Genomic DNA, 21,528 nt, shown 5'->3' with positions numbered 1-21,528 from the left:
ATGGGCAGTTTAGTATGACCAATTCACCTAACCTGCACATCTTTGGATTGTGGGAAGAAACCAGAGCACCGGAGGAAACCCACACAGACACGAAGAGAATGTGCAAATTCCACACAGACAATCGCCTGAGGCTGGAATCAAACTTGGGTCCCTGGCGCTGTGAGGCAGCAGGGCTAACCAGTGAGCCACCATGCCACTCCCAACTCCACTTCTCCACTTCCTGATGCTGCCTGGTTTGCTGTGCTCTTTCAGCACCACACTCTTGACTGTGCGCTTCGTGCCTCCTGTTTGTCTACAAGGCAGCATCTCAGGTTGCTCACTTATTCTGAGCAGAAACTCACTTTGCACCTACTAGAAGCTCACAGCATCCCTCTTTTGTCTTTTATTTCAATGTTTTGACTCCTTAGATGCAAGTTAAAGGCTCTCAGGACTTCTGTCTTGCCAAATAGTTTGGTGCAGACAGAAAGTCAGGCAGTTTGACATACTTGTCAATTGTCATCACCCAAAGGCTGGACATGTTGCTGTCCAGCACAGTGCACAATGGCCTTTTAAAGATGGTACCTGCACCAGCGATCCTTGATTGTCCCTGAAGTAGCAAACACTTCCAGCAACAACAAATGGAAGAATCAGATTAGCATTAGACAAGAAAGGCAGATAGATAGTTAACCAGAGAGTTTGGGAATGATCACGCAAGAAAACTTGCAACACTTAATGGAAAGTGACCCCTACCCCCAGCTTGCATCAATCTCAACAAAAATGAAGCTGTGTCAAAATAGGGAAAATGAGGATTATTAGAGGCTGACAATGGGTAGTATGTGGCAGCAACCCATGTGATGCCAATACCTGGTGTGATAGGGTGAAGTAAAGCATGGGGAAAGGTGCTTTAGCCCTAAAATGTTTGAGGAAGGATCACTTGTCCTGAAACGTTAACTCTGATTTCCCTGCCAGACCTGCTGACCTTATCCAGCAATTGAATATTGTATTGAGCCCAAAAGGCTGAAGAGTTCCCAAGCAAAAAATCAGATGATGTTCCTCCAGCTTGCGCGAAACTTTGCTGGAGCACTGCAACAAGCCTGAGACAGAGATTTTGACCAGAGAATACAATTTGTTGAAGTGGTAAGCAACCAATGGCTCAGAATCTTTTATGCGGACAGAACATAGGTACTCTGCAAAGCGGTCACCTCGTCTCCACTTCATTTCTCCAAAGTAAATGAGATCACATTGTGAGCAGTGAATACAGTAGACTAAGACAGTAGGTTTCTCTCAACAATTGACAATAGTTTCTTGGTCATCATTAGACTCTTAATTCCAGATTTTTACTAAACTCAAATGTAACCATCTACCATAGTGGAACTTGAATCCAGGTCACCTAGTTTACAATGTCCAATCCTGCTAATTTATGCTAAGAAGTCTAATTCTAGTTGTGAACGTAGAAATATGACGGGTAAGGTGACTGCCTATCAACCCCAGCCCACCCAGTTGCAATCATATATGAGCTACTGTGATTGGAATCCTTATTCACCAAAAGGAGGAAAGGTACTACTTTGGATGAAGTCCAGAAACTGCTAACCAAATAGCTACATAGCAACCAAACCTAAATCTGATTAGGAAAATGATGCAATAAACAAAATTTAGGTATGAGTACTACAGGAGTTAATTGAGACAAGAGAACTGTTTTGGTTGGCCTTATGTCTGACAAGCAAGGAAACGTTTTGCATAAACATCAAGTCCAAGAATTGTACACGGCCATTAAAGTAAAATTTCTATTCAGAGACTCCTTGAGTTACATAGATTAAAAGTCAACAACTTACAAGTTTACAAGCTCAGGTAAGCAACATACCACCCGTTAGGGCAGAGGTATGAGGGGCACCCCAGTCATAGTTATTAACCTCTTCCCCAACTGAGAGAAACTGTGCAATCTGCCTTACCCACTTTGAGATGAGAAAATATGTCCTTTGTGAAAGACTGTTTCAATTTTTTTAATCAACTTAGAGCCATTTCAATAATTTGAACCTACATATCTGAATCTACATTCTCTGAACTGGCATGTCACATTTCTACATTAAGTGGACTATGTACAGGGATTTGAAAGATAGTATGCTATTCTATTACAACAATATTTTATCTATAAAATCAACATTTTTCTGCTATCAGAGCTGGTTTCATAGATTTTAAAACCCAAACAATTTATAACTTCATCCAAGATCACTTCCAAGAAGGAATAGTATTGTCATATTTGCAGTGGACTACATAAGACCGAAGCATGCAGAACTGCATTTGGAAAAGTCAGGATGTTACAAGAATATAAGACAGAGCATGTGATTGATGCAAAATATAAAGTGTATGAACAATAAAATTAAGAGGATTATCTATTGAACATCTATTGAAGCAGGGACAGACAGTTGTAGTTGTAGAGAGATTCATATGTTAAAACTGCGTGCAACACACCACGCATAACATGCAAGGAGGTGTGCAATGTAAAATGATGCAAGATTGCACCAGAAGTGCTACGCAACAAAAGCATTTTATCTTACCACTCTTTCTGGACTTGGACTGTTAATCCATTTTTCAATCAATCTTTCACTATAATTGCCACCGTGTTGAAGTTGCTCCCTTTGTTGTTGATAATGAAGTTGCCTGTAAGCGTGTCGCTCTCTCCATTCTAGCAACTCAGAGTCAGAATGAGCAAAAACACAGAAATCTTCAAAATGGCATGCTCCACATTCCAAATATCTGGGCCAGAATAAAATGTTGAGTTCAGACATAAACAAGAAGTCCAATCTATAAGCATTGATTCTATTATGATATTCTCTAAGCAACGTCAGCAGCATTGTTCTCCATATTTTCTGAAGTGGCATGTCACATTTCTACATTAAAAGCACTATGTACAGGGATTTGATATAGCACACTTATTCTATTGCAACAACATTTTATCTATAACATCAACATTTTTCTGACATCAGAGCTGGCTTCATAGATTTTAAAATCCAAACAATTTATAACATTCATCCAGGATCACTTCCAAGACTACTACCTGATGAAGGAACAATGCTCCGAAAGCTAGTGTGCTTCCAATTAAGTCTGTTGGACTATAACCTGGTGTTGTGTGATTTTTAACTTTGTACACCCCAGTCCAACACCGGCACTCCAAATCAAGAAGGAATAGTATTGTCATATTCGTAGTGGACAACATAGGACTGAAGCATGCAGAACTGCAGACAGAAAAGTCAGGATGCTACAAGAATATCTAAGACAGAGAATAAGATGTATGCAAATTAAGGGGGTTAGGTCATTCAACGCTCAAGCCTGCTTGGCTATTCATAAGATTATGGTTGATTTGACTGTAACTTCAAATCTGCATTCCTGCCAACCCTTGATCACCTTTTATCCCCCTTGCTTAAAAACAAATCTATCCATTCTCTGTCTTTAAAATATTCAAGGAGTCCACTTCTCTCCTTTTCAGGAAGGCAGCTCCGAAGACTCTCAATCCTCAGAGAAAAGATTTTGCATCATCACTGTTTTAAATGGGCAACACCTAACTTTTAAATAGATTCTCCCATCAGAGGAAGTGTCATTTCCAGATCTGCCCAGTCAAGACCCTTCAGCATCGGGCATGTTTCAATAAAATCACCACTTCCTCCTGTAAACTCCAGTGGATACAAGCCTAGCCTGTCAAAGCTTTCCTCATAAGGCAACCCCCATTCCAAGTATAAGCCTGGTAAACCTTCCTTTAACAGCTAGTAATGCATATACAACTTTCCTTAAATCAACTGATCAATACCCTGCATAATATGTGAGGTGCAGTTTCACCAGTACCCTGTATTATTGATGAATAATATCCCTACATCTGCATCCAATTCTACATAAAATAATTAAAACATTTGATTAACTTACTAATTGCTTGCTGCACCTGCACACCAACCATTTGCAATTCAGCACAAGGACATCCAGATCCTCCTGCATCTCAAAGCTCTGTAATCTCTCATCTAAACAATATGCATGTTTATTATTCTTCCCATCAAAATGGACAATTTCATATTTTCCCACATTATACTCCATTTGCCATATTTCAGGTACATTGTTCTTTGCAAGTTGCATCACAGGTAGACAAGGTGTTTAAGAAGGCATTGAGCACGCTTGCCTTCATTGTTCAAACCTTTGAGTATAGGAGTCGGGACATCATGTTGAGGTTGTCAGGATGTTGATGAGGTCATTTTTGGAGTACAACTCTGGTTGCCCTGTTTTAGGAAGGATATTATTAAATTTGAGAGGGTTCAGAAAAGATTTACCAGGATGTTGTCAGGACCGGAGAGTTTCAGTTACAAGCAAAGGTTAGATAAGTTGGGACCTTTTTCACTGGAGCGTAGGAGATCGAGAGGTAACTTTGTTGAGGTTTATACAATCATGAGAAGCATACATATCGTGAATAGCAAAGGTCTTTTGCCTAGGGAGGGGGGAGTTCAAAACTAGGGGGTATATTTTTAAGGTGAAACTAGAAAGACTTTAAGGGGACCTGCGAGGTAGCTTTTTCGTACAGAGAGTAGTTCGTATGTGGAATAAATTGCCAGACAAAGTGCAGATGTAGGTACAGTTACAATATTTAAAAGACATTTGGATAGGTACATTAATAGAAAAGGTTTAGAGGGATATGGACCAAAGGCAAGCAAGTGGAACTATTTTGGTAAGGGATGTACGACTTGGACTGATGGGTTTATTTCTATACTGTATGACTCTATGGCTCTATTTCTCTCTCCCTCAAGATGAATGGAAAATTCAACTATATTATGGTGGCTGCTACCTGGGTGCACGTTCACTATGAGATCATTAATTAATCTGATCTCATTATACAATATGAGATCTAGATAGCCTGCTCTCTGCTTGGCTCCAGTCCATGCTGTTATAAGAAATTGCCCAAAAGACATTCCACAAATTCGTCAGTTAGACTACCTTTGACCCATCTGACTTTTCCAGCCGAGACTAAGATTAAGATTTCCCATGATTATCGCCGATCCTTTTTGACAAGCTCTCATTATTTCGTCTCCATCCAAATGTGTAGTTACTCTTAGAGGGCTTTTAAACTACTCCCACAAATGACTTCTTTCCTTGATCATCTTGCATTTTCACACAAATTATTTCAACAACTTGGTTTCTGGGATTGACTTCATTCCTTGACATTGTGCTAACTAGCAGTGCCACTCCTTCACATTTTCCAAGTTTTCTGTCATTCCTATACCCTTCAAGATTCAAGTAGCCAATCCATTTCATCCCACAATTATGTCTTTGTATCGGTCACCAGATCATACTTATTCATTTCTTTGCACTTTCAATTCTTTGGTTTGATTTGAATACTACATGCACTCAGTCACAGAACCTTCAGTTCTGATCTTTTTATTTGCTTTGTAGATTCTAGTCTTATCTGTTAGTTGACTCTTGGATTCACATTGTCATTCCTTCTTGTCATGATTTGTTTATGATTTCCCTATATAACATTTTCCTCTTTGGCCTTGACCTTACTGTTTGATTTACAGTATCTTTCCAAATTTGATCCTTTGCCCTTTTTTACTCATTCTCCATTAGTTTGGTGAAACTGTTCTATAAGGTCGTCAAAGAAACAATGGGCGAAATTGGTCCATTTCATGGGATTAAGGTAAAATAAAATTAACAGCACACACAATGTAAGAAGGACAGTAACTCACAATAATATATCCTTCAAACGTAATAAAATGTCCCAAGGCATTTCATAGTGTCGAAACCATGCACCAAAGTCACATCTAGAGACACAAGGGTAAATGTCCAGAGCTTAGTCAAAGAGCTAGGTTTTAAGAAGTGTCTTAAAAATGAAAAAAAAAGTAGCATGATGGAGAGTTTAAGGTGGAAATTCCAAAGTTTAGGGCCTTGATAACTGAAGACAGATCTACAAATGGTGCAGCACTTGAAAATCATCATGCTCAAGGAGATCAGAATTAGAGAAGGGATGACATTCTGGAGGATTTTAGAGCTGAATGAGGTTAAAGACATAGGGAAGAAGAAGAAGATGGAACAGAAGGAATTGAAATAACAATGAACATTTTAAAGGTAATGTATTGCTTAATTTGGTGCCACTGCAGATAAACAAGCAAAGAATTGATTCAACCTGATTTAATATACAAGCCTTGTTCTGGTCAGGAATGTGTTGGAATGATCATCTTCACAGGCAATAAAACATGGACGAAGTTTTTGCATTAGGTGGAGGCTAAGTTGGGTAATGCATTAGAAGTGGAAATTGGCCATTTTAGTGATAGTATGGATAAGTGGCCAGAAGCACATATCAGCATCCCACAAGAACAGAGAGATCCAAGGATATCTCTGAAGGTAGCAGGGCAGGTTGAGAAATGGTTAGAAAAACCTTATAGGATCCTGGGTTTTATAAATAAGAGACATTGAATACACAAGCATGGAAGATGTAATGAACTTTTAAATGGCCTCAGTTGGAGAAGCATTTTCAATTCTGGGCACCCCACTTCAAGTAAGAGGTAAAGATTTTAGAAATGGTGCAAAACAAATGTACAAGGAGTTATGGGTTTAGACTGAAGAATCTGGGATTGATTTCCTCAGAAGAGAAAAGGCTGAAAGGTGATTTGAAACAGGTATTCAAAATACAGTTAGTAAGTTTGCAGATGACACCAAAATTGGAGGTGTGGTGGACAGCGAAGAAGCTTACCTCAGATTACAACAGGATCTGGTCCAGATGGGCCAATGGGCTGAGAAGTGGCAGATGGAGTTTAATTCAAATAAATCTGAGGTGCTGCATTTTGGGAAAGCAAAGCTTAGCAGGACTTATATACTTAATGGTAAGGTCCTAGGGAGTGTTGCTGAACAAAGAGACCTTGTAGTGCAGGTTCATAGCTCCTTGAAAGTGGAGTCGCAGGTAGATAGGATAGTGAAGAAGGTGTTTGGTATGCTTTCTTTTGTTGGTCATAGTATCGAGTACAGGAGTTGAGAGGTCATGTTACGGCTGTACAGGGCATTGGTTAGGCCACTGTTGAAATATTGTGTGCGACTCTGGTCTCCTTCCTATCGGAAAGATGTTTTGAAACTTGAAAGGGTTCAGAAAAGATTTACAAGGATGTTACCAGGGTTGGAGGATTTGAGCTATAGGGAGAGGCTGAACAGGCTGGGGATGTTTTCCCTGGAGCGTCGGAGGCTGAGGGGTAACCTTATAGAGGTTTACAAAATTATGAGGGGCATGGATAGGATAAATAGACAAAGTTTTTTTCCCTGAGGTCAGGGAGTCCAGAACTAGAGGGCATAGGTTTAGGGTGAGAGGGGAAAGATATAAAAAAGACCCAAGGGGCAACTTTTTCACGCAGAGGGTGGTACGTGTATGGAATGAGCTTGCCAGAAGATGTGGTGAAGGCTAGTACAATTGCAGCATTTAAAAGGCATTTGGATGAGTATATGAATAGGAAGGGTTTGGAGGGAAATGGGCCGGGTGCTGGCACGTGGGACGAGATTGGGTTGGGATATCTGGTCGGCATGAACGGGTTGGACCGAAGAATCTGTTTCCATGCTGTACATCTCTATGACTCTATAACGAAACAGAGTAGACACGACCATTGACACAAATTTGAGAATGATAGTAACATAGAAAATGTCTTTTTGTTTTAAATCACAACACATGGTGAAGATCTGGAATGTATTACTTGAGAATCTATAATTGGAGTTTTGAAAATAGAAATGGTTAGCACCTGAAACAAAAAGTTGTGCGAGATTACATGGAAAGGGCAAGAGAGTGAGCCAGGCTGACTTATTCTTTCAAGTAAGCAATGCAAACACAAGGGCTCCTTCTGCATTGTAACCATTCTGCGCCAATCAAGCCATCTGATTGGACGCAGTGAAACAGTCAAGAGGAACTGTGGTGAGTTGCTAACACTTTTAGATGAGTTAAAAGCTGTGGAGCAGCAGGGAGTAAGTGGAAAAGAAACAGAGGGTGCAAGGATAATTCCTTGGGAAACACCAGAGACAACTGTTTGGCAGCAGAAAGTTCTGTGGATGTGATTAATTAAATAAGATTGGAACAAGGCAAGAGCAGTTGGATCCAGCTGCTTGGCAGAGAAGAGGGGTTGAAAGTGGATGGTATTGTCAATGATACCAAACTCTGTAAGTAATTTGAGGAGGACAGGACAAATGAGTTTACTTTGATCACAGACACACAGGATGTAATTTATGTTGTTGAAAAAAATTGTTTTGATCCTGTTGAAAAAGTGAATAACTAATTGAAGAGATTCAAGCATGAAGTTTAGGAGAGGCAGGCACATATTCAGAAGGCAACTTTGGAGAGAAAAGGGCAGTTGAAAAAAGGTGATAGTTCGCAAGCTTTGCAGAAGTCAAGTTTTCTTAAAGAAAGGAGAGCAATATGATGGCAGATTTAAAGGGGTAGTGATAGTAGCTGATGAATTATATATTCTATGAAATATAGAATAATCTCAGTTGATAACCTGAGCCCTGAATTCTATTTCCAATCACAATATTTCACTCTTTGAAAGAAAAAGAGAGGAGCCAAGAAATCAATGCAATAACAAGTCTTGTAAGCTTCACTGAGGCTAATTAAGTTCAAAGTTCTACCTTGCAGTTCTGCTCAGAAATACACTTCCCAACATCTTAAAAATCTGAATTTGACTTCCTTCACCTTAGCAAAATCTATTTTCAATGAAAACAAGTTTAGACACCAGACACAAGACTTCCATCTGTTCAGTAAATTTCCTCTAAAGTACAACTCAGGTAAATACATCTCCAAGAAAGAAATCTGGATCAAGAAATCACATTACAGACCCATGATGATGCTAATTGCCACGCTTTCACTTTACATTACCACTCCTTTTAACCTCTCCTTTCCACCTATGACAGATTTCCATTATTTTTCTTCCCTCGTTTCTTCCAGGCTCTGTGCTTGCTTAAAACCCTCAATATTTCTAACTTACTCCTAGTTTATGAAAGGACACAGACCAAAAACGTTAATTCTGTTTCTCTCCCCATCAATCCTTCCTGACTTTCTAAATACTGTCAGCAGTCTGTCTGTTTATATTGTATATGTAGTGAGACAGCACAGTTCTACGAACATCATTAGGGTATGATTGCATCAGGCACACCGGTAATCAGAAACTTACTGGCAACACAAGGAATACTCATCAATTCCAATAATTCCTCGTGGGGGTGGACGGAACTTCCATCGACAATCATTTTCTGAAAGACAGTTAGAAATGTGACTTGTGTGTGTAAGGACTTCTTAATAATAATAATTTAGCCTTCACAGGGAGTGAGTAGGAACTTGCATAGAGATTATGATTAATGACATCTCAATATCACCCAGGATAAAACCACATAGATAGTAGAATTTTAGAAGACCTTTCTCTTGGAATTTTCATCGTGTCATGAAGCCATATTCCCAAATGGCTCTAGCTGAAATCTGAATCCCACTCCTTCTTCCGTAATAAAACCTATTTTCAATGAAAACAAGTTCAGACACCAAACCAAAGACTTCCATCCATTTAGTAAAATTCCTCCATATATGAATAGTCTATTATAAACCATCTTCTTTATACTCCATAGGACTCAATGTGATGAACTACAAGACTGCAAAGGAACCAAAAAAACCCCTATGTTTTTGGTTATTCACCAAAGTCAATAAGCTACTTTTTAATTTATTGGCTTATTTATTAGGTTCAGTTGCATCATCACTCTCCTGTCAGTTTTTATTATTCATTCACAAGGTGAAGGTGTTGCTAGCATTTATTGCCCATTCCTAATTTCCCGGAGGACACTTAAGAGTCAACCACATTGCTATGGGTCCGGAGTCACCTGTAGGCCAGACCATGTAAGGACGGCAGTGTCCCTCCCTGAAGAGAATTAGGGAACCAAACAGGTTTTCCAACAAATGACAATGGTTTCAAGGCCAATATTAGACTTTTAATTCCATATTTTTTGATTAATTCAAATTCTACCATCTGCCATGGCAGAAGTTAAACCCAGGTACTGAGAATATTACCTTAGTCTCTGGATTAACAGTCCATTGATAATACCACTAGCCATCATCCAATGATATTATTACCCTTCTCCTTTCAAAACTGTTTTAGAAACAAGAATGAATATGCATTTCATCAAAGTGATTTTCAAAAGAGAGCTTGATATACACTTATAGGTGGTATGCTTGCTGAAACTTGTAGGAAGATGTTTTCAACAAGCCAACAAATGCACGATGGGCTGAATGGATTCCTGTACTAAATTGTTCTACTCATTTTTTGTGTGTATTTAGAAACTGAGTCCCAGTGCCATTCTTCAAGTCAGCTCATAAAAACCTCACTAGACCAAGAAAATCTGTTCTTCTTTTAGATTTCGCCATTGCTTGCAAACAAACCATCAACTTAAAATTTGTCCTGTCTCATTTCACAGTACAGTTTGCTATTCCACAACTCATCCCATACTCTCATTACTTTAACTTCTGTTACTCAATTTACTGAAAAAAATAAGAAGCACATTATCTAATTAAAGCAGCTCCATTCACATCACATGAGTGGGAGGTGATGCAACACAAACAATGTTACAGATTGGAAATATTTTTGAGAAATTCAGTGTAACATTTTCCACTTTTTTATAAATTCTCATTAAAAAAAGCTTAACAACAGTTCTAATGGAGCCCAAGAAAGCTCCCTCCATAGATTCCCCACCACAATTCCAAGACTCCTTAAAGGTCAGAACCTCTAGATTGTATTGCTCAATCCTTATTAACTCAGAGTTCCTTAACCCAAAATCATTGGCCACACACCAAATCCCTGGAATCTTCTTTTACAACAATATTCCTACAGCCCAGGATTATTCTACCAATGATTATCATACTCCCTCCAGTTTGCCTGCACTCCTTGAACACAAGAGGTACACCCATCCACATTTAGAAATTTGAGATTAATGGCAAAATATCAGAGAGTCTTTCTTACGCTCACAGATCCCAATGCAACACAGTGCTGGTAAGTAAATATTCCAGAAAAAATTAAGGATACTTCTGTTCCAACAACTTATTTACAGTTTTGTCCAATAAAATACATTTCAGTTTGCAATTCTGATGTTGGGTCCAAAAAAATTAACATGAATTCCTTTTAGCATTTACTGCATATGCACCGAAGTAGTGATGAATATTAAAATAGTATTCTATTAGCTATTTTCTAAAGACATCTCCAGCAAAATGTTTTAAATACATTATCAGTGAAGTGGGCATAACTTTCAGGGAGACAGCCAATAAAAGGTTGCATCAGAGACATAGCTGATATTATTCATTTTTAATCAGCATAATTCATTGCATGACTGCATTTAGCTCCACAATGTCAGCACAGACCTTTGGCATCTTGCTCTGATGAAAAGAGAGCATCATTAGTTGCTGCCTGCTGAAGAGAAAAAGTTCATATCAATAATTAACATCCTGAAAGTGTCTAATCTGCATCACCTTTTATAAATATAAAAATTTGTAACCCACTTATTAACAGATTATTAAAATCACGTCAGAAAAATCACAATTATTCTGTGACCAAGAACTAATTTGTCCCACTTAAATAAGGAAAGGTACCCATATCACATCTAAAACTGGAAATCGAAGTGTTTACTTGTTATACTCTTCTCAGAAAGTTCACGAGATTCACAGTTAACATAATAGTATTATGAAGCTTCAAATATTTTAACTTGTATCAAATTGTGAGATTACCAACTCTTTTGCAACAACAGCCAGAGTAGTTCTATTTGCTCAGATGCAAAAAATATTAAGGTAACCATATTTATGAACTTAGCCAAAAGGAACCTTTGATGATAAAAGTAGCAGAAATGTTACATAAAACTACTCATAATGGCACGATAATAGTGGCATTCAAAAATCCACCTTCTCATCTTCTGTGCCTTTAATTGATCCAGCTAAGATAATCATAAGTAGCCATGAATCCATACACAAAATTGAACCAGCATCTAATGGAGCATTCTCACCCACAGACTGCTGATTTAAACACTGAGAATATTACACTGAAATATATCATTGCATTTCTTAGAGAAAGAAGAAAAAATTGAGAATGCAGATCAGATTTATGAAACTCACTGCAGGGATGAGGAACTTCAATTATGAAAACAAATTGGAGAAGTTGGAACAGCTTTCTTGAGAAAGCTGAGAAGAAACTTGATAGAGCATTCAAGGTCATGAGAGGACTGCAGATAGTAGAGAAAGAAAATTTTCCTACTTTAACAAGTATCAAGAACAAGATATTGTAGACATAACTGGATATTATAACTACAACAAAAATGTGGCTGAAAGAAGGGCAGGACAGGCAGCTCGATGTTCCAGGATACAGAAGCTACAGGTGTGATAGAAGTACAAGTAAACGAGCAGGGGGAATTGTCCTTTTAATAAGTGAGGACATAACAACAGCGTTTAGAGAGGATATTCTTAAGGGATCATCAAATGAGACCAAATGGTTAGAATGTAGAAACAAGAGGAGGATGGTCATCTTGTTGGGACTATATTATAGACCCCCAAATAGCCAGTAGATACTAGAGGAGCAGCTGTGTAGAGAGATTGAAGATACCTATAGGAATAATAGTGTTGGTTGGGGATTTTAATTTCCCCTGTATTGATAGGCCATCCACAGTGTAAAAGGTCTGGATGGGGTGGAATTTGTCAAATGTGTCCAAGAAATTTAGGTAAATCAATATATTGGGGGCCCTACTTGGGAGAGTGTAACACTAGGCCTTCTCTTAGGAAACGAGGTTGGGCAAGTGACTGAAGTGTCAGTCGGAGAGCATTTTGGGTCCAATGACCATAACGCTCTTAGTTTTAACATAGTTATGAATAAAGAAAGGACAGGTCCACAGATTAAGGTGCTAAACTGGAGCAGGGCCGCTAGGAAGATCTAGCAGAGGTCCATTGAGTGAGTCTGTTTGAAGGAAAAGGAATGACTGGCAAATGGGAGGCTTTTAAAAGTGAGATATCAAGAGTCTAGGGTCATTATGTTCCTCTTAGGGTGAAGGGAAAAACTGGCAGGTTGAGGGATCGATGGTTGACAAGACATATTGAGGCTCTGGTAAGGAAAAAGAAGAAGGCATACGTTGGGTTTAAGCTAATGGGCTCAAATGAATCCCTAGATGACTATAAAAAGTGTAGGGGCACACCCCTTAAGAGGGAAATCAGTAGAGCAAAAAGAGGGTATGAGATGGATCTGGCAGATAAGGTTAAAGATAATCCCAAGAGGATCTATAGCTATATTAACGATAAAAGGATGGCTACGAAGAGAATAGGTTCCCTTAAAGATCAGCATGGCCATCTGTGTGTGGAGCAGCAGGTCAAGTCCATCCTCAGACATTGTGGGAAGCTAGGGAAGAAATTGCAGAGGCCTGGCAGAGATGTTTGCTTCATTTCTAACCACAGGTGAAATTTTGGAAGATTGGGGATTGGTTAATGTTGTTCCACTGTTAAAGAAAGGTAGCAAAGACAAGCCAGGGAATTACAGGCCAGTGAACCCGACATCAGAGGTAGACAAGTTGTTGGAGAGGATACTGAGGGACAGGATCAACCGACATTTGGATAGTCAAGGTGTGATCAGGGATAGTCAGCATAGATTTGTGTGCAGGAAGGCATATCTGACAATCTTTTAGAGTTTTTCAAAGAGGTAATCAAGAGGATAGATGAGGGCATGTTATCTATGTGGACTTTAGTAAGGCCTTTAACAAGGTCTCACACAGCAGGCTAGTCATGAAGGTTAGCTTGCATGGGATCCAGAGAGAACTACCTAACTGGATTCAAAATCGACTTGATGGGGATCTAAGATGGCTGTGATCTGAGAAGATCGCACTGCAGAGCTTTACATCGCAGCAGGAGCGGGATGGTCCTTTAACACGCCCAACTCAGGTCATCTGGATTTTTTTGGGACTCTGGAAAGATCGTGGAGTCCCAAGAAACGCATATAAATTAACTTACCTGTATTTTCAGCCATCCAGAAATGCCGAAAAAGGGAGGATGAGCATCCGAGGCTGGGTCTGCAGTTCAGCCTGCAGCAGCCTCGGAGGCAATTACTCTCCAGGACCTGGTGAACCAGCTCTCAAAATCTTGTGAGATGCTGGGTAAACAGATTGAAGAGAAGCTGGCTCCAGTCTCTCTCATGCTGCAGAAGCATGAACAGCAGCTAGGAGACCTGGAGAAGAGGACAGATGAGGTGGAGGGGTCACAGTGGTGGAAGCTGATGCCAGTTCATTCAAGGATGAGATCCAAGCCCTGAAGACGCAGGTTCGTAATTTGCGTGATGAAGAGAATGATCTTGAAAACAGGAACAGGAGAAAAAACATTTGGATCATCGGTCTGCCTGAGGGTAAGGAAGGAGAGCGGCCTGCAGAATTTGTTGAAGATTGGTTTCCGAAATGCCTTGACTTGGAGGCTGGCATGAGAGGTCTGAAGATAGAGAGGGCTCACCAAGTCACAGCACGGAGATCAGGTCTGGGTCAACGTCCTAGTCCTCTCCTGGTGCGGTTCCATCATTATCAGGATAAGGAGAGAATCATGGAGGTTTCCAGATTCCAAGGGAAGGATCCAGAGGCCCTAATTTATGAGGGTTCTAAGATCATGTTTTTTCAGGACTTTTCAGCGGTGATGATCCATAAACAAAAATCTTATGACGGTGTCAAGAGAAGACTGAGGGAGCTTGGGATTCAGTACTCCGAGATATCCGGCAGTGCTTCGGATCACCTTAGATGGATCCATGTATCTCTTTGACACATCGGAGAAGGCAAGAGACTTTGTGGACAAACTAACCTAATCTGAACAATCACAGTATGTATATATAGTGTTGCTTGGGTATATGTTTATCATTCTGGGAAAGAAACGGAGGAAATCCAGTTGGAGCTTTATTTTTCTTTCCTTTTCCTCTATCGATAATAATTTGGTTTAAACTATGTCTGGCGGTGGTTACGATGCACATTTGCAATTTCTAAGTTAGGATATACCAAAGGAAGGGTGGGGTATTTCTTTCTCCTTTCTTTTTTATAAAATAATTTATTTTATTCATATCAATATTCTATGGGGTGTTTATTTTTTTCAGCTTGTGTTTGTGGTGCGGCTCTAGCTGAAAGAAGTGAAGGTGGTTGAGATGGTTAGATGCCTACTTATGGGCAGTTCGGGACGGGTAGTTGCCCCCTCTAGGCAGGAGGTGAGTTCCACTACTCAGCGCTGTTGGCACTTTATATGTTGGTTTGTTTTCTGGTTTTTGTTGGTTTTTTTATTTTTAATAATTTTGTAGGTTTGTTAAATGTAGTGGTTTTAGTTTATGTAGTTTTTATATTTGGTGGATCATGTGAAACTATGGCTCAGCAGTTTGTGGTTCGGGTTCCTCCTCTCTGGAATTTAAATGTAATTGCAGAAGATTATGGCTAATGATTTGATTAAATAGTGTATCTAGAATATCAAGGGAAGTCACACACCAATTAAGAGGAAGAAGGTACGCTGGAGTCTTAGAATGGAGAAGGTCAATATTGATTTGTTACAGGATGACAAGGAGCATCTGAAATTATAGCAGAATAGCTTTGAATGAGTTTATTTTACATCATTTAATACCAGAAGTAAGGGAGTGCCTATATTAGTTAGGAAAAATCTCCCATTTAAATTGTTGCAATGTGTTAAAGACACATACGGGAGGTGTGTAATTCTTAAAGCCTTGATAAATGGGGAAGAATGTGGTGTTTTAAATGTTTATTGTCCCCTTGCTCATCCCCTTAAATTTTGGTAGATGCTTTTTCTAAACTGATAAATCTCAAGTCCTAGCACATCATTATCGGGGGAGATTTTAACTGTCTCGTGGACCCCACAATAGACAGGTTGCCCAAAGGTCCCTCGATACCCTCTGCACAAACTAAACAGTTAGTGGGTCTGTCAGGGGAATTAGGGTTGGTGGACGTCTGGAGGCATCTTCACGCTACAGGGAGGGATTTCACATTTTTCTCTAATCCACACAGATATCACACAAGGATTGATTTTTTTTCTGACCCCTGCGGTAACCCTAGATCTGGTGGCATCTTGTACAATTGGTAACATTACCATCTCTGATCATGCTCCAGTGTACCTTATGGTTAAATTTAAGGATGTTACAGTGGGTTCAAGATACTGGCAAATAGATCCCTTTCAAAGTTTGTGAGAAGATTTGTAGCTTGGGTGCTCGTTGTTGCGGTTCTGTTCGCCGAGCTAGGAATTTGTGTTGCAGACGTTTCGTCCCCTGTCTACGTGACATCCTCAGTGCTTGGGAGCCTCCTGTGAAGCGCTTCTGTGATGTTTCCTCCAGCATTTATAGTGGTTTATAAATGCTGGAGGAAACATCACAGAAGCACTTCACAGGAGGCTCCCAAGCACTGAGGATGTTACCTAGACAGGGGACGAAACGTCTGCAACACAAATTCCCAGCTTGGCGAGTAGAACCACAACAATGGATCCCTTTGTTTGTGGAGTATTTCTCTCGGGAATTTCAGGTGTTGCTAGACATCAACATAGGCTTGGTTGATAGCTCATCCGTTCTCTGGTAAACTACCAAAGCCTATGCTAGGGGGTTAGTTATTTCATATTCCACCAGTAGGAAACAGCAGAAGGGTGAGCAGCAACATCTCCTTGAAGCACGGTTGAAGGTATCCGAGAAGGCCTATTTTGACAGACCCTCACTGGTCAAACTACTGAGGATTACAGCACTGCAGTCTGCATTAAATTCCATGTTCACGCAGACAGCAAAGAAGGAGCTGGCTTTTGCAAAGCTAAGGTTATGCAAGCATGGTGACAAGCCAGGCAAATACTTAGCATACCTGGCCAGAAAGAGGAGTGCCTCACAAACCATTACATCGATTAGGGAGGGGTCTGGGAACCTAATGTGATTCTAAAAAGATTAATGTGGCATTCCAGAGATTTTACTCTAAGTTATATCAGTCTGAGGATTGTGAGGAGGGGCAGGCCAAAATGGAATCCTTTTTTAGAGATCTGAAGCTCTTGGGTTTGACTCCCAAACAACAGTCCTTTCTCAATGCCCCATTATCAGAGCAAGAAGTGCAGGGAGCTGTGAGGCAGCTTCAGAGTGGAAAGGCGCCCGGTCCTGATGGACTTCCCAGTGAATGCTATAAGGAATTTATAAGTACACTGTCAGGCCCGATGCTGAATATGTTTAATGATTCATACAGTCATGATTGTCTCCCACCATCTCTGAGAGAGGCCAATATTTCACTTATCCTTAAAAAAGGGAAGGACCTGGAAGACTGTGCTTCATGCAGGCCCATCTCACTCTTAAATGTGGACTTTAAAATCCTCTCTAAGGCTTGTGCGTTAAGGCTGGAGACTGTGTTACCGTCTATTATTAAAGAGGATCAGACGGGCTTTATAAAGGGTCGCAGATCCTCCAATAATGTTAGGAGACTGCTTAACGTAATTCAAGCATGCCAACAGCAGTCAATACAGGGATTGGTGACTTCTTTAGATGCAGAGGAGGCATTTGACCAAGTTGAGTGGCCGTACGTTTTCTATACTCTAGAGCGGTTTGGTTTGGGTGAAGTCTTCATAAGATGGGTAAAGGTTCTCTACAGTGTACCTCTTGCGGCAGTCATTATCAACGGAGTATGATCAAGCAATTTTAATATTTTTAGGGGCAACTGGCAGGGCTGCCCCCTTTCACCGTTGCTTTTTACATTGGTGATTGAACCATTGGCGGAAGCCATTCGTGGGGAGTCCAATATATCAGCTCCAGAAGTGGGGTCAAAATTACATAAGATCTCGTTGTATGCAGACAATGTCTTTTTTTTTGACAAATCCAGCAGTTTCAGTGCCTCGCCTATTACATTGCATTCGCGTGTTTGGCACTTTTTCAGGGCATAAGATTAATTTTGCTAAATCTGAGGCTATGCCTATGGATGGTCTAATGAAGGAGCTGTCTCTTGAGGGCGACTACAGATTCCCATTTAGATGGTCACAGGGGGGTTTTGTGTATTTGGGCATATTTATTACTCCAGTTCTGGATTGGCTGCTTAAAGCTAATTTTACTCAATTATTTGAAAAAATTAAACAAGATCTTCAAAGATGAGAGGCACTTCCAGTCTTGTGGTTGGGTCAGATAGCGCTTATTAAGATGAATATTCTCCCTCATTTGCTATTCTCTATATGAATGCTCCCCCTGAGTTTCAATAAACAAACACTCAGGAGACTGAATGGCTGGTTCAGCTCCTTTATTTGGCATCGTAAGCGGCCCCTCATTAAACTAGCCAAACTGCAGATACCTCACAGACTGGGGGGAGTGGACCTTCCAGACATTAAAAATTACCAATTAAGCTCACTTTTGACCTACATGAGTGACTGAGTTTGTGGGGATTCTCTTTCAATATGGCTAGATATCAAAGCCTCCCAGGCAAGGTGCCCCCTTACCAGTTTGCTGTTTTTGGACAAGAGGAGGACAAGTAGGGAATATTGCCATAACCTAATAGTCATCAATACTGTTCAAGCATGGAAGGCAATTCAGCAGGGGGAGGCAATATTGGCAAAACATCTTTGTTTACACCTTTAATGGATATGCTGGGTTTCAAACAGTCATGATAGATTCAGGACTTATATGCTGAGCAGCTTGGAGTGTGTCTTGCATGGGTGATTTATTTGAGGGAACGTAATAATGTCCTTCGATCAGTTAGTACGGAAGTATGAGTTACCTAATAGAGACCTCTTTCGTTTTTTTCAAGTTAGGGATTTTATTAAAAAAGAACACACTTTTGACTGATCCCTGCAAATCTGACATAGAGAGGGGGTGCTAAGGGCTAAGGGTACACCCTCTGTCAGTACTTTATATCATCATTTGGGGGGTGACACCCAGATGAGTCTGATCGACTCTGCAAGATGTGGGAAAGAGAGCTGGGTGTTGAAATTTCCTCAGAGGCATGGGAGGATATTTGTGAGAATGCAAAGAAGATATAAATTTGCAATAGGACCCATGCTTTACAGTTGAAGATTCTCCATAGGGTCCACTTGGCTCCAGACCATTTGTCAAAATTTAAATATCTTCAGCATGTCCCAATTGCAAGGTCTGCATGGGCACTCTTACCCATTGTCTTTGGTCTTGCGATAGGCTTCAAACATATTGGAGTGCTGTGGCAAGGGCAATGGTGAGGATTTTGGATGTAGGGGTGGAAAGGGACCCTATCTCTCTCCTTTTGGGCCTACCCATTATATTTCCTGCAGACATGCATAAGAAAAAACTTTTCAATATTCTCACATTCTGTGCAAGAAAGAATATCTTGCTAGGTCGAATATCCATAAAACCCCCTGAGTCTGTCGGGTTGGCGGAAGATTGTTATGAAGCAGATTCCCCTAGATTTTCTCACAAATATGGTACACCACAAAACTGAGAATTTTTACAAGACATTGCAGCCCTTTTTGGAATACCTGGACACAGGTTTATCTGCCACACTAACAAGGGCTTTTATATAGCCGTAACGATTATGTTTCACGATTCCAATATCCAGGGAGGAGGAAGTGTGAATGTATGAGTGTTTTGTTTGACTGGGATCAGTTACTACTTGTTATTTGTTTGTTGGTGGTTATTTATTTATTTAGTTAAAAAGTTAGTTTAGGTTTTTTAAAAATTTTATATTTTTATATATGTGTTTATACATTTGTATAGGAGGGTGGGTTGGTTTTTTTTTATTATTTGGGTTTATTTTTGTACTGTTTTGAATTGCATAAGTTTGCGGATGATGCAAAATTAGGAGGCATCGTTGACAGTGAGGAAGATTAACAAAAATTACAGAAGGATCTTGGATCAGGTAGGGAAATGCGCTAAGGATTGACAAATGCAATTCAATACAGGTAAGTGTGAGGTGTTGCACTTTGGAAAGTCAACCAAGGTAGGATGAAGGGTGACCTTATAGAGGTGTATAAAATCATAAGGGGCATAGATAGGATGAATGCATATTGTATTTTCCCAGGGATGGGGAGTTGAAAACTAGAGGGCATAGGTTTAGAGTGAGAGGGGGAAAATTTAAGAAGGATCCAAGGGGCAACTCCTTCATGCAGAGAGTGATGCATATATGCAATGGGCTGCCAGAAAAAGTGGTCGAGGCAGATATAATAGCAACATTTAAAAATCATCTGAATAAGTACATGGATAGAAGGATTTAGAGGTATATGGACCAAACGCAGACAATTGGAACTAGCTGAGCGGGCACCATGGTCAGCATGTACCAGTTTGGGCTGAAGGGCCTGTTTCCATGCTGTATTACTCCATGACTCACAGAGGGAACTGATTTTAAATTATTTGCAGAAGATGATATGACCAAATGCTTTTCATGCAATAAGTAATTAGGGTCCAGAATATATTCAGACGACGTGGTGGGGCAGTTTAATTTAGACATTCAAAAGGAATTAGATGGTTATCTGAAAAGCAAAAACAATGCAAGGGTACAGAGAGAAGGCAGGGAAATAGCATAAAAGTGAGATGTTCATTTTGCAAGTCAGCGCTCCAACAGTTCTGTGACAAGACATATTGCTAGTGATACTAGGAGGAACTTCATGTTACTACAACATTCATTCTACATCTAATGTAAGCCCAGTATATGCAAATTCTCACCCTCCAAAAAATATACAACAAGTTATCTGTTCCTGCATTACTTGATTGAAGGAAAGCATGTTTAAGTTCTGCAATCATCCATTAGTCTCTTACCTGCAACTCCGTCAGCAAGTGAAGTAACCGTCTCAGATGGTTTAAGGAGGTTCCATTCTGGAAGCATAAAGCGACATGTGCTTTGTGCGCTATGAATTCTACTGAAATCGCATTAATTACAAAACAAACTTCAATTGCCAAAATGCTGACCTACCATACAGTCCGTAGTCTTACAATCGCACAAAGCATCATAAACATCCTTCAGTTTTCCCTCTAGAATCATTGATGCCAACACATCTCTTAAGAGGTTTTCCCCCAGAAATTCATGGAAGCATAGGACTTGGAACAGAAAAGTTAATTTAACATGTTAAGATTTCATCTATCACCAAAAGCCATAGGAGACATGTTTAGTTTTTATTCAACATTAAAATTCTTACCAAAGGATAATTAATTAAAAACTGGATTCATGATCTCCAATTAAACATATAAATAATTTATTTTACACAACTTACTATTTTTGCAATCTTCTTCAGCCTCTTTGTAATTCTTCTGTAAAGACAATGAATGCAAACACTTTTTAATCAGGTGGAAAAACACCTTCACTAAGTAAATCTAAAACCTACGTTTCTTCACAAGATACACAGCATAAGGTGCAATGTAAAAAGTAAGAATTCAGATGATTTGTATTCACCTAATGGCAATAGTACCCATTGCATGCAATTTACATGGCTCTTATCTTCATCAGACTCTCCAAAACTTGAGGACATATTTGGATCTGCAACTGTACCGAAGGTTCTGAAGAAGGGTCACTCAACTCAATATGTTAACTCTGCTTTCTCTCCACAGGTGCTGGCCTGCTCAGTTTTTC

At 39.8% G+C, this 21,528-nt stretch overlaps 1 protein-coding gene across 1 annotated transcript in view; it reads right to left on the bottom strand.

Moving 5' to 3' along the window:
• The window catches only part of LOC132825603 (probable helicase with zinc finger domain), a 275,845-nt gene extending 254,902 nt beyond the window's left edge, over positions 1–20,943 (bottom strand). The window contains exons 1-5 of the mRNA XM_060840985.1: positions 20,875–20,943; positions 20,721–20,777; positions 11,366–11,411; positions 9,147–9,222; positions 2,535–2,733 (exon numbers count right to left, since the gene is read on the bottom strand). Coding sequence (XP_060696968.1) covers positions 2,535–2,733; positions 9,147–9,222; positions 11,366–11,411; positions 20,721–20,777; positions 20,875–20,943 — 447 coding nt within the window. The remainder of the gene's footprint in view (positions 1–2,534; positions 2,734–9,146; positions 9,223–11,365; positions 11,412–20,720; positions 20,778–20,874) is intronic.
• Between the last annotated feature and the right edge of the window lie 585 nt (positions 20,944–21,528).

Source organism: Hemiscyllium ocellatum, chromosome 20 (genome assembly GCF_020745735.1).
Source record: "Hemiscyllium ocellatum isolate sHemOce1 chromosome 20, sHemOce1.pat.X.cur, whole genome shotgun sequence".
NCBI classification, from domain to species: Eukaryota; Metazoa; Chordata; class Chondrichthyes; order Orectolobiformes; family Hemiscylliidae; genus Hemiscyllium; species Hemiscyllium ocellatum.
This window is presented reverse-complemented; position numbering and strand designations above follow the sequence as displayed.